Source organism: Rhinatrema bivittatum, chromosome 8 (assembly GCF_901001135.1).
Source record: "Rhinatrema bivittatum chromosome 8, aRhiBiv1.1, whole genome shotgun sequence".
Taxonomy (NCBI): Eukaryota; Metazoa; Chordata; class Amphibia; order Gymnophiona; family Rhinatrematidae; genus Rhinatrema; species Rhinatrema bivittatum.
This window is the reverse complement of record NC_042622.1, coordinates 265,290,411-265,305,100: the sequence shown is the minus strand read 5'-3', so window position 1 is coordinate 265,305,100 and position 14,690 is coordinate 265,290,411. Positions and strand designations below refer to the sequence as shown.

The window sequence follows — 14,690 nt, the reverse complement described above, 5'->3', positions numbered from 1 at the left end:
CCTGGACTGGATGGTATACACCCAGAGTTCTGAAGGAACTAAAAAAATGAAATTTCAGATCTATTAGTAAAATTTGTAACCTATCATTAAAATCATCCATTGTACCGAAGACGGGGGTGGCTAATGTAACCATATTAAAAAGGGCTCCAGGGGCAATCCGGGAAATTATAGAACCGGTTAGCCTGACTTCAGTGCCAGGAAAAATAGTGGAAAGTGTTCTAAATATCAAAATCACAGAACATAGAGAAAGACATGATTTAATGGAACAAAGTCAGCATGGCTTTACCTAAGGCATGTCTTGCCTCACAAATCTGTTTCACTTTTTTGAAGGAGTTAAAGGTGAACCAGTAGATGTAGTATATTTGGTTTTTCAAAAGGCATTTGACAAAGTTCCTCATGAGAGGCTTCTAGGAAAAGTAAAAAGTCACGGGATAGGTGGCGATGTCTTTTCATGGATTTCAAACTGGTTAAAAGACAGAAAACAGAGAGTAGGATTAAATGGACAATTTTCTCAGTAGAGGGAGTGGACAGTGGAGTGCCTCAGGGATCTGTACTAGGACCCTTACTGTTCAATATATTTATAAATGATCTGGAAAGGAATACGACAAGTGAGATAATCAAATTTGCAGATGATACAAAAAAAATTGGTCAGAGTAGTTAAATCACAAGCGGAGTGTGATAAATTATAGAAAAAACTTGTGAGACTGGAAAATTGGGCATCCAAATGGCAGATGAAATTTAATGTGGATAAGTGCAAGGTAATGCATATAGGGAAAAATAACCCATGCTATAGTTACACATTGTTAGGTTCCATATTAAGAGCTTTCACCCAGGAAAGAGATCTAGGCGTCATAGTAGATAATACATTGAAATCGTTGGTTCAGTGTGCTGCAGGAGTCAAAAAAGCAAACAGAATGTTGGGAATTATTAGAAAGGGAATGGTGAATCAAACAGAAAATGTCATAATTCCTCTGTATCGCTCCATGGTGAGACCGCACCTTGAATACTGTGTACAATTCTGGTCGCCGCATCTCAAAAAAGATATAGTTGCGATGGAGAAGGTACAGAGAAGGGCGACCCAAATGATCAAGGGGATGGAACAGCTCCCCTATGAGGAAAGACTAAAGAGGCTAGAACTGTTCAGCTTGGAGAACAGATGGCTGACGGAGGATATGATAGAGGTGTTTAAAATCATGAGAGGTCTAGAACGGAAAGATGTGAATCAGTTATTTACTCTTTTGGATAGTAGAAAGACTAGGGGGCACTCCATGAAGTTAGCATGTTGCACATTTAAAACTAATCGGAGAAAGTTCTTTTTCACTCAACGCACAATTAAACTCTTGAATTTGCTGCCAGGGTTGTGGTTAGTGCAGTTAGTATAGCTGTGTTTAAAAAAGGATTGGATAAGTTCTTGGAGGAGAAGTCCATTACCTGCTATTAATTAAGTTGACTTAGATAATAACCACCGCTATTACTAGCAACGGTAACATGGAATAGACTTAGTTTTTGGGTACTTGCCAGGTTCTTATGGCCTGAATTGGCCACTGTTGGAAACAGGATGATGGGCTTGATGGATCCTTGGTCTGACCCAGTATGGCATGTTCTTATGTTCTTGTGTTCTAATAAAACAGTCCAGATTAAACATTTGATAGTCATCATATTCTGCAGATTTCAAAATCCCCTTAAACTTATTCTCTCTTAATGGGTACATTCCAAAACATCCGGGAACAGATAAGTTTTAATCAGCATACGAAATTTATCTGCTCTTATAGGGAGTGCAAATTTCTTCCCGAGGTCTGGAGCTATCATGGAAAACATCCTTCTAGCCTCATGCTGACTATTACATTAGGCACTTCCAGCTGATAGCCATGTGAGGATCTTAGTGGCTACCCTGGTCATAACATTTCAGCTTATTCCTTAAATATTCCGTGCGAGTACCATGTATACATGTAAATACTATAGCAAGCAATTTAAATGGAATACATTCACACACAGGCAGCCAATGTAGTGCCAACAAAAAGGTTTGGCACTCTTCTAACTATTCTTACCAAACAGTAGTCTTGCAGCACTACTTTGCAACACCAGCAACTTTTTAATAATTACCTTTGGAAGTCCCAGTAACAACACTTTACAATAATCCAAAGAAATAATTATGGCCGAAGCCACTCTATGCAAAAAGGGGCGCCAAACTGGGAGGTGCGCGCAAAAGTCAGGCTTGCGTGCGCCCACCGAATTTTAAAAGCTGCCCAGATGTGCACGTTTTTCCTGCTGTGGGCCACAACTCACTTGATTTCACAAAGGGGCATGGTCTGTGTGGGGCATGGGCGTGTCAGGGTGTGGCCAAGAGATGAACATGTAACTACATGCTCCGTCACTCAACCAGGTCCACTGCTGCCTAACTTTACTTTAACTATGGAGGAGGTAAAACTTAAAAAATAGAAGAAATTAGCCATTTCTGTCAAGTTTAAAGGATCTAGGATAACTGAGGGGAGAGAAGGCTATCAAACCAGGGGGATTTGGAGGACCTAGTCTTAACTGGACAAACTGGTGATGAACTGTGAAGCTGGCAATGGTGTGGATGCGTACCTGTTATAGAATTGTAATTTGCGTGCCTAGGCGCACACCATCTTAAAATTGGGTATACATGTGCATGTAGCCAGGCTATTTTATAACATGCCCACATATTTCCATACAAGTTGTAAAAAGCCATGTATCTAGATGTATGCCAATGCACATGCGCCAAAGTGCGCCCGCATGCCGGTTTGAAAGTTTACTGTCCCTACTTGGAAGACTAAAAATGTTTTAATTGGCGAAGTTTTTTTAACTGTAAACAGTCCTAGGAAGCAAACAGATTCTCACCCTGACTAACAAGGGGAGTCAAACTCTTGGGTACCCAATTCTCAGATAACAGGAAAGAAAGCAAGGTAGGATGGAAGGGTATGCATATACTCTCTTTCCTTGGTCCTGCCTGGGTCTTGGCCTTTTGGCTGAAAGAAGGTGACCATCCAGGCTGAGTAACAGCAAATGACTGGCCATGAGCTTAGCAGAGCTAAAACCACTGAAAGCTGAGACTGTGGAGGGCGCTGAACTGAATCACTGAATGATAAACAAGCTAGTGGAGCTGTAAACCCAAGCCAGGAAAAGCCCCCCTACCAAGGGAGAGGACCTGAAAGACAGTGGCAGATCCAGAGGTGGAACAGTCCCCCAGGAGGGCATAGACCCCAGTGACAGATTGAGCGATCCCCCAGAAGGATGTGGACTCCAGCAGTTGATTGAACAGTCCCCCTGAAGGGTGTGGACCTCAGCGGCAGATCAAGTGGTCCCCCAGGACGAAGGGAAACCCAGCAGCAGGTCCAAAGGTACAGTCAGGTTTCTGAGGAGGGCATGGACCACAACAGCATTCCAAGAGGTAGAGTCGGGTCCACCAGGAAGGGGGGTGGACCCCAGCATTGGCACAGACCTGTCAGCGGGCGTAAGTGGCACCAAGGAGATGGCAGTGATTTAGATACAATGGACCCTCCAGGCCAACACTGCCCACCAGCCCAGTTGCATTTTTCACATGGGTGAGACTTGGGAAAAAAGAGAAAGGATAGTAATAACACTTGACTAAGTGAGAACTCAAGAGGTCCCTTCTAGTCTATATGGTGGTATACTGTAGGGACCAACAACCCCCAAATTGCCAAAAATTAAATGTTCTGGCTATCTTGTAGACATGTATATAGTTGTGTAGATTGAGACTACTAACAGTGAGTAGATAAGTGTGCTGCTTGACATCCTATTAGCCATGTACATAGTCATGTAGAAATGTATATGTTTGTATAGTTTAATAACCTACATATATTTCTACATACTGTCAGCTTTGTTCACAGTCCCATTTGTTTTCCTGGGATGAAGGAGGGAAATCCCACCCACTAACACCTTCTTCCTCAGGTGGAGGCGCCAGGCGCCAAGAACGTGAGGACCGATGGAGACTGCCCTAGGAGGGGCTCCCGCCAGGTCGCTCCCGGACCCATGAACACCCTGCGTTCAAGGGGGCGTTATAATTAAAACCACATCTAAAGCCTGTCTGCATAGCTGAGAAGGTACTATTTCTTTCCAAGAATGTAGTTAACTGACTTTTCATAACCTTTTCTAAAATTTCTCATAAAAAGCACAAATTTGATATTGGCCTATAACTTTCACATATAGACGGTAATTTTGAAACATGCAATCGCGCCAAAAAGTGCTCGCACGTGAGTGCACATGCACAAAGGAGGCCATTTTGTATCATGTGCGAAAATGCGTGCACATTTTACAAAATGCAAACACTTATGTGCCATAGTAAAGCCCATATTGAAGAAAAAACAACTTGATCCTGAAGTCATGGCAAACTATTGTCCCATTTCAATACTCCCATTTGTGGCGAAATTATTAGAGAAAGTGGTAAATCGACAGCTGATGGAATATCTTGAAGAAAACAACTGCTTTTCCCTTCACAGTTTGGTTTTCGGAAATCCCATAATACAGAGACTCTTCTAATTTCCCTGACTGATACGATCCAAAGAGGATTCAATCAGAATAAATCGTATCTATTAATCTTACTGGATATATCAGCGGCGTTCGATACCATCAATCATGAAGCCCTGATAGATAGACTACAAGAAATTGGGTTGAAAGATACAACACTTGCCTGGATTAGATCATTTTTAACCAAGAGATCTTTTAAAGTACAATTGGGCACCTCAGAATCGGAAACCATGGAGACACAGACTGGGTTCCCTCAGGGCTCCTCACTGTCTCCCACTCTTTCTAATATATATCCGGCTCCATTATGTAGATTTTTAGCTGGACTGGGTTTGGTTCACTACCTATTTGCGGACGATGTCCAAATTTTACTACCCATAAATGACTCACTTCCATCTACTCTGAAGCTATGGGAAGTATATTTTACATCCATAAAACAACTCTTGACCCACATGTCTCTATCATTAAATAGCTTAAAAACAGAAATATTATACATGAGTAATAAAGTAACAGAGAAGAAAGAAACAGATATTAAGTCACTGTTACCTTCTCATGAGATCAAGTATGAAGTAAGAGACTTAGGCTCCATCCTAGATGCTGAATTAAACATGAAAGCCTCAATAAAAGCCATAAATAGAGATGGCTTCTACAAATTGCAAATTTTGAAAAAACTAAGACCCCTGCTGCATACAGGAGACTTTCGCACAGTGTTATAGGCAATTATTTCACCGAAATTGGATTATTGCAATGCGCTTCTGTTGGGAGTTCCAAATTTAACTTTACGAACTTTGCAGTTATTGCAAAATGCAGCAGCACGGCTACTAACTAATAAGAGAAAATATGATCATATTTCACCCGGCTACTAACTAATAAGAGAAAATATGATCATATTCACCGTTCTAAGAGAGTTGCATTGGTTACCAAGCCATGCAAGAATCCATTTTAAATGCTTAATATTAATTCATAAAACAATTTATGGTAGTAATACCGAATGGTTAAACGCATCTCTTCGTATACATACCCCGGCCCGTAATTTAAGATCTTCAGGGAAAGCATTGTTTACAATTCCCTCACCAAAGGTAGCACATCTGAGCTCAGTCAGAGAGAGGACTCTCTCCCTGGCTGGCCCAAAAATTTGGAATGCACTACCGCTCGATATTAGATTAGAACCATGCATGCAGAAGTTTAAAAATTAATAAAGACTTGGTTATTCAAGCAGGCGTTCAATGAAGTCAAGGGGCTAGTAGTTAATTATGGTCTCGACTATTATGAGAACATGGCTTGATTTATCTTATTCCACTAGTAAGAGGGTGTAATTCAATAGTCATGGTGGTTAGGAAGGATAGGGTCCATTTGGGGAAATGGGTTTAATAATGATTTATTAGGATAGAACTATTTGAAGACATAATGTTCAGATGTGAGCAATGGGGTGAGATATCAATTTTAGGCCTAGTTTTATTTGTCTATGTTTCATTTTATTTTATGTATGTTTTTAAGTCCATTTTATTGTAAACCATATGAGATGTATTGGAGGTACTGAGAAGTATTTGTTGTACTGTTAACCGACTTGATATCTTGTGAGGAAGGTTGGGATACAAAAATGATCAATAAATAAAATAAATAACTTATGATGTTGCAAATATGTGTGCCCCTGTGTGCACATTTAATGCTTTCATATAGTATGCCCACATATGTGTGTGAACTTCCGCATGGATGGCGCTTCTTGTTCTTCCTAGGTGTGCTGCCAAAATACCTTCACCAGCACGCCAGCCAAATTTAAACAACCAGGGATGCCGCTTGGCATCGTTGGCTCGTTCAAGACCTCTCATGATATTAAAGACCTTTATCATATCCCCCCTCAGCTGTCTCTACTCCAAGCTGAACAGCCCTAACCTCTTCAGTCTTTCCTCATAGGGGAGCTGTTCCATCCCCTTTATCATTTTGATCACCCTTCTCTGTACCTTCTCCAGTGCAACTATATCTTTCTTGGGATGCGGCGACCAGAATTGTACACAGTATTCAAGGTGTGGTCTCACCATGGAGTGATACAGAGGCATTATGACATTTTCCGTTTATTCACCATTCCCTTCCTAATAATTCCTAATATTCTGTGTGCTTTCTTGACTGCCAAAGCACACTGAGCCAATGACTTCAATATATTACACACTATGATGCCTAGATCTTTTTCCTGCGTGGTAACTCCGAATATGGAACCTAACATCTGTAACTACAGGAATGTTTATTTCCCATTAAATTTCATCTTCCATTTGGATGCCCAATCTTCCAGTCTTGCAAGGTCCTCCTTCAATGTATCACAATCCACTTGTGATTTAATTACTCTGAATAATTTTGTATCATCTGCAAATTTCATAACCTCACTCATTGTATTCATTTCCAGATCATTTATATATATTGAAAAGCACTGGTCCAAGTACAGCTACCTGAGGCACTCCACTGTTTACCCTTTTCCTTTTTTTTTTTCAAAATAATTTTTGTTGGGAGGAAACATGAACAGGCAGTGAATCCCGCACTCAGCAGGTACAACCAATATACTGAACATCCAATACAACACAAGTTGTTTAAACAAACTAACATCAACAGACACCTCCCTCATGTCTCCAGCCCATCTGGTTTTTCTGTTTTCTCCCCATACCAGTTCCCCTCATACTACTAACATTTGCACCTCACTTTGCCTCATGCACACCACACGCCATTCACACCACCACACATGACCCTTCCTTTCCCTTCCCCCTCCATCCCCTCCATCCCCTAAGCCCCCTCCCCCTACTGAGACCCTGAGTTGCACCATTCAGGCTCATAGTCACCTGCCCTCAGCTGTCAGCATCAGAAGAACACAAGCCTGCCAGCAGGCCCGGTACAGTTTATTCGGCTTCCGCTTGCCCAGTACAAAGTCCAAACGTTCCAGTTGGAGAAACGAGGCCATTCGCTGAAACCAGGCCAGCACTGATGGAAACCCGTCCGGGGCCACCCAGTTGTTTACCCTTTTCCACTGAGAAAATTAACCATTTAGTCCTACTCTCTGTTTCCTGTCTTTTAACCCGTTTGTAATCCACAAAAGGACATCGCCACCTATCCCATGACTTTTTATTTTTCCTAGAAGCCTCTCATGAGGGACTTCGTCAAACGCCTTCTGAAAATACAAATAAACTACATCTACTGGTTCACCTTTATCCACATGTTTATTAACCTCTTCAAAAAAAAGATTTGTGAGGCAAGACTTGCCTTGGGTAAAGCCATGCTGACTTTGTTCCATTAAACCATGTCTTTCTATATGTTCTGTGATTTTGATCTTTAGAACACTTTCCACTATTTTTCCTGTCACTGAAGTCAGGCTCACTGGTCTATAGTTTCCTAGATCGCCCCTGGAGCCCTTTTTAAATATTGGGATTACATTAGCCACTCTCCAATCTTCAGGTACAATGGATGATTTTAATGATAGGTTACAAATTTTATCTTATAGATTTGAAATTTCATTTTTTGAGTTCCTTCAGAACCCTGGGGTGTATACCATCCGGTCCAGGTGATTTACTACTCTTCAGTTTGTCAATCAGGCCTACTTCATCTTCTAGGTTCACTGTGATTTGGTTCAGTTCGTCTGACTCATCACCCTTGAAAACCATCTCTGGAACTGGCATCTCCCCAGCATCATCATTAGTAAACACAGAAGCAAATAATTAATTTGGTCTTTCTGCAATTGCCTTAACTTCCCTAAGAGCCCCTTTAACCCCTCAGTCATCCAACCGACTCCCTTATAGGTTTCTTGCTTTGGATGTATTTTAAAAACTTTTTATTATGACTTTTTCCCTCTACGGCCAACATCATTTCAAATTCTCTCTTTGCCTGCCTTATCAGTGTTTTACACTTAACTTGACAATGCTTATGCTTTTTCCTATTTTCTTCAGATGGATCCTTCTTCCAATTTTTGAAGGATTTTTTTTGGCTAAAATGGCCTCTTTCAGCTCACCTTTTAACCATGCTGGACTGCGCATCTAAGATTGTATTGTTATAACTCTTTATTTATATTTTTCCAAACAAACAGAGAAAAGTACATAGAAGCAATAACTCACATTGCAGTGAGGTACATGGCAAAAGAGAGTACATAGGGGAGCAAATGATTGAGGGACAATAGAAGTGGAAAAAAAAAATAACCCAAGTGGTACCACAAATTAGCTTAAGTATCATTCAAATAATCAAGATATGGCCCCCAAGTACTGGTAAATTTAGCATGCTACCCTTAAGACTGTATCGTAGCTGTTCCAGATCAGCAATACCTATTTGTGAGCGCCAGTGAGGCATACTAGGGGTGACTTTTTATGAATGAGAGTGATCGTAGCATCAGCCATAGTGCCCAGGGAATGCCCCCCACCACCAGTAGGGAACCCCAGGGCCAGGACATTTACCCTCCGGTAACAACTTGATACCTGAATTTCAAGCAGAGAAATTGGGGCCCATAAGATTGTATTTTTAAACAATGTCACACTGTTGTACACTTTTAACCTCTGCAGCTGCACCTTTCAGTTTTTTTCTATTTCGCTCATTTTATCAAAGTTTCCCTTTTGAAAATTTAGTGTTAGAGCTGTAGATTTACATACTGTCCCCTTCCAGTCATTAGTTCAAATTTTATCACGTTATGATCACCATTGCCAAGTGGCCCCACCACTATTACCTCTCTCACCAAATCTTGCGTTCTACCAAGAATTAAATCTAAAATTGCTCCCTCTATCGTTGGTTCCTGAACCAATTGCTCCATGAAGCAGTAGTTTTATTCCATCCAGGAACTTTGTCTCTAGCAAGTCCTGATGTTACATTTACCCAGTCAATATTGGGGTAATTGAAATCTCCTATTACTGCACTGCCAAATTTATTAGCTTCCCTGATTTCTCTTAGCATTTCATCATCTGACCATTTTGGCCAGGTGGACGGTAGTATACTCCTATCACCGTACTCATACCCAACACACATGCGATTTCAACCCATATAGATTCTAATGAGTATTTAGTCTCTTGTATGATCTTTATACTGTTGGACTCTATAGCCTCCTGGATAAAGTGCCACACCCTCCAAGTTGATCCTATCATTGCGATATAATTTGTATCCTGATATAGCACTGTCCCGTTAATCCTCCTTCTACCAAGTCTCTGTGATGCCAATTATGTCTATCTCATCATTCACCGCTATACACTCTGACTCTCCCATCTTACTTCTTAGATTTCTGGCAATGGCATACAGACATTTCAAAGTGTGTTTTTTATTTGTATTAACAACCTGCTTTCAGATGATAGGGATAATTTGGATTCTTTACTTACAGGCACATGGACTACGTTTGCATTTATTGGAACCTCTCTGTTGGGATGCCATAGCTCTCCTATTTCATTAGTATCCTTCAAAGATACATTCCTCCGAACCATTTAAAAGCTGCTCTATCTCCTTTTTAAAAGTTAGTGCCAGCAGCCTGATTTCATTCTGGTTTCCCAGTTTCTTACAAAACTGAATCCCTGCTCCCGCATCCATGAATTGAAACCCGAGAGCTTTGCCTGCCTCTGAGGACCTGCACCTGGAATGGGCAACATTTCAGAGAATGCCACCCTGGAGGCTCCAGATTTCAGCTTTCTACCTGAAATCCTAAATTTGGCTTCCAGAACTCTCTCCCACATGTTCCTATGTCGTTGGTGCCCATATGTACCTCAGCAGCCAGCTCCTTCCTAGCACTGTCTATAATCCTATCTGGGTGACGCGTGAGGTGTGCCGCCTTCGCACCAGGCAGGCAAGTTACCAGGCAGTCCTCATGTCCACCAGCCACCCAGCTCTACATTTATGATGGCCGACCTAACCCTTCCCTCCTGGGCAGTAGCCCTAGGAGTCTTGTACTCAGTGCAAGAGGACAACGCATCACCTGGAGAGCAGGTCCTTGCTACAGGATCACTTCCTGCACACCAAGATGATGTTCTCCAACCGTGAGACTTTTCTGATCCAAGGCAGCACCGGGTGACGTGTGAGGTGTGCCACCGTCGCACCAGGCAGGCAGGTTACCAGGCAGTCCTTCCATCACCAGCCACCCAACTATCTACATTTATATGGCCGACCTAACCCTCCCCCCGGTACTGTAGAGGTTACATGGGGTAAATCAATCAGGAGCCTGAGTTTTTTTTTTTTTTTTTTATTTATATTCCAACTTTCAGCACTTCAAAGTGGATGACATTCAGGTACTGTAGTTATTTCTCTATTCATAGTGGGCTCACAATCTGACCCTGAGGCCACAAGGAGTGGTGACAGTGGTATTTAAACCCTGGCTTCCCACTGCTCTAACCCTTAGTCTTTTATAGCCAGCGAGCAGAGGTGTTTCAGGGATGGAGCTGAGGCAGAGCTGGAGGGGCGGAGTCAGCAGAATTTCAAATGTCTCTCTGGTACAGCACAAAAGTCGAGCCACGCACTTGGAAAATTATTGTTGGTGATGAGCAGGAGTTTTACTTGTTATTTGCCTGGTATATTGAGAGAAGGTTTTTTTATTCAGATGATCTTCAGCCGGTCAGCAGTGGCATAAGAGCGCAGTTCCACTGGCACCAGGAGCTGGAGCTGAGGGGATGAATCCCAGGACCGATGTCTTCACCCTGCTGCTAAGTTCTGAGAGAGAGAGACTGTAACACTGAGAGAGAGATGCTCGTTTCAGCAGACATTGCACTGCTGCTGAGGATCTGTTAGAGTGATAGAACGGGCTGAGAGAATGAGAGTTGGAATTAGCAGAAAGAGAGAGAGAGACCTGTTTCAGCTGGGAAGTACAGCTGTGGGTGACAGGAAAAGGTTGCACAGACCCTCCTATCTGACTGGGAAGGAAGCAGCATTTCACTCTGCAGACAAACTGTTAAGTACCAGCAGTTACTGTTCCTTTTTTTCCTTTTGCTGTTTGCAGTTTTCCAAGCCTTTTGAGTTAACTGTAAATCCTTTTCTTATATATATAACATTCATTTATTAGCACTGTTTCTGTGAATGATTAGTGACAGGTATGTTAGTGCTGGGTATCAGCAGGGTCCTGCACCAAGTCTCACACACTTCTTTCAGGTTTTTGTGTCAGGTAGAGCTGGAGTAACCAACCAGCATCTGAATCAGTGAGGAGGTCATCTGACCACAGATTGTGCTAATTAATAAACATTTGACTGCTATTTAGTGATTCCTCAGTTGTTATATTTATTTTTTTGTCTTTTCTGGGTCCTTTTCTAAGGTCTAAGCACCTCCCAGAGGAGGACCTAGTTTAGGGTAGTGAGTGGACTAAACCATTTGCTATGGCTCACTGGAGTAACTATAGAGGGCAGACAGTTCCCTGTGATCTGAGGGACTCCTCGTCTCTGAGAAATCACTGATTAGCACTGTGAAATCCCTGAATACCAACAAAATGTTTCTTCATTTATATTTATAAACTAATAGGTCCATTCAGGGTGCTGAGAGCAGGAAGTTAGCTGGACTTACCCAGGTACGGGTTCCCGCTGGATAGACCCAAAGACAGTGGAGTAAGTTTATCTAGCACTTCAGGGCTGCTACCCAGCTAAACATAAGCCCCACACCCGGTCATCTCTTTTTATCCAGGTAAGTTAGCCATTCATTGGCCCACAATTTTAACACTTTGTCCAGCTAAATTCCAAACTCAGCCGGACAAATCCGCTGACCAAGACCTTTAAAAGTATTACAGGGCACAAAACGATGTTTGCAAAGGTTCCTTACTGATTTTTTTTTCTTAGTAGTGCATGCATTGCAATCAGACCAAAACACACGGGATGTCAAGGAGAAGTAAGGGAAAGGGGAAGCATAAACAAGACAGAGAAAGGGGAGGAAAAGTAGAGAACAGCAAAGGCAGGTGGGCAGAGAGGAAGGAGAAGGGAGATATAGAGAAGGGAGGCATGGGCTAGGGGAGAGGAGGGAGAGCAGAGGGAGCTTTGGAAGGAGGGGTGGGAGGTGGGAGGACAGACAGGGAGAGTTTGTAAAGCTAAGGAAGTGCAGCCAGTTGTACAGTCTGAGCTGATCTTATCAGCATCCTCTCGGCCAACTGAGACAGGTGCAGCATTCAACTCTGCAAAACGTTCACTTAAAAACCAGTTGGAGTTACTGTGAAATTCCTTTTCTTCTTCATCCCCTGCTTGTAATGCAGTTTATTTAAAATCCTTTGTGTGCACTGTGTGCACTGTTCTGCCTTCATAACAAGCAGAGGAAGCATTGGAAAAGAGGGGTGGGAGGAGTTTGTTACAATAACAGGAAGGAGCAAGGAGGAAAAGATGGAAGGGGGATAACAGGAGATAAGCAGGGAGATTGATGGGAGAGGGAGGAGGGGAGATAGGGAGGGAGAGGCATGGGGTAGCGGAGAGGAGGGAGAGCAGAGGGAGCAGTGGAAGGAGGGGTGGGAGTGGTTGTTACAATAACAGGAAGGAGCAATGGAGGAAAATATGGAAGGGGAAGAACCAGAGATAAGGCAGGGAGATTGATGAGAGAGGGAGGAGGGGAGATATGGATGGAGGAGGCATGGGGTAGGGGAGAGGAGGGAGAGAAGGGGGAGCATTGGAAGGAGGGGTGGGAGGAGTTGTTACAATACTCAGTTCCAGGTAGAGTTGAGTTCTGCGCTGCAATGCTCCTCCCTTTTCTCCTCGCTTGTAGTTCATTTCCATGTTAAGTCAATGCTCCTCCCCTTTCTCCCTGCCCTCAGGTAAATGAAAGAAATGGAAATAAGGAACCAGAGTCAAGTGACTGAATTCATTCTCCTGGGATTCTCTGAGCATCCAGAACTTCAGACTCTGCTCTTTGTCATATTTCTTACCATGTACATTATCACTCTGCTGGGAAATATCACTATAGTGTTACTCATAAGGATTGATTCTCGCCTTCACACCCCCATGTATTTCTTGCTCAGTTGCTTGTCTTCTGTGGATATCTGCTTCACTTCCATCACTGTCCCCAAACTGTTGGCCAATCTCATCTCCAAGAATAACATTATCTCCTTCTCTGGCTGCTTCACCCAACTTTATTTCTTTCTCTCTGCTGGGAACATGGAGAGCTTCTTGCTGGGAATAATGGCGGTTGACCGCTACCTGGCGATCTGTAAACCTTTGCACTATGCTGTGCTGATGAGGAGAAATGTGCGGATTGCATTGGTGTTGACATCGTGGCTCATTGTCTCTTTCCACTCATTGGCACACACTGTCATGGCCGCTAGTCTGTCCTACTGCTCGTCCAATGAGATCCATCACTTCTTCTGTGACCTCCCACCCTTGCTGAAGCTCTCCTGCTCTGACACCTCAGCCAATGAGCTTCTTCTCTTTGTTGAAACCACTGTCATATTAATGACCCCTCTACTATGTATATTGATCTCTTACATTTGCATCATTGTAACTATTCTGGGGATCAATTCTGAAGAGGGTAGGCGCAAAGCTTTTTCCACATGCGCCTCTCATCTTACTGTAGTGACTCTGCTGTATGGACCTGTGCTTTTCACCTATATTCGCCCATCATCAGCCTACTCCTTAGATAGGGACATAGCTATCAGCGTGCTCTACAGTGTGGTGGCTTCCATGCTCAACCCTTTCATTTATACGATCAGGAACAGCGAGGTGAAAGGAGCTCTGAGAAAAGTAATATGCCATAAATTATTGCGGTAAACAAAAATAAAAGAAATCTCTGCATAACGTTTCCTACCATTGAAATGCCAAATTATATTTAGGAATGAGGCAGGATATTTTATATTTAGCAATAGCTGTGTTGATGTGTCTGGGATGAACATAGACCTTTGACTTTCTTGTCGAAAAGCATCATCTTCATAATCATTCAGTATCTATTGCGAGTAGGGATACGAACTACTTCCATTTTTTATTACAAGCTCTTTTAGTCCTGGTTTGTTTAATGGCGCTTTAGTTCGGGTATTCCCTGACTTATCTAAATCTACTCAACAACATAGAAAGTCCTTTATACATACGCAATCCGAAACCATAGCATTAGGGGGTAGCTTTAAGTTGCGCTATCCCTGTAAATGCATTGTAAAACTGTCTAGGGATCACAGGCAGGCCGAGGTCAGAAGGCAGGCAGCAGGCAGGCATGTCGAAGAGCATGCTGGAGTCAGAAGGCAGGTGGCAGGCAGGCAAGTCGAGGAACAGACTGGAGTCAGAAGGCAGGCAGCAGGCAGGCAGGTTAAG

General features: G+C 42.7%; 1 protein-coding gene across 1 annotated transcript in view; it reads left to right on the top strand.

The window, feature by feature from the left end:
- The window catches only part of LOC115097627, a 25,905-nt gene extending 11,746 nt beyond the window's left edge, over positions 1-14,159 (top strand). The window contains exon 3 of the mRNA XM_029613566.1: positions 13,222-14,159. Coding sequence (XP_029469426.1) covers positions 13,222-14,159 — 938 coding nt within the window. The remainder of the gene's footprint in view (positions 1-13,221) is intronic.
- The last annotated feature ends 531 nt before the right edge of the window (positions 14,160-14,690 follow it).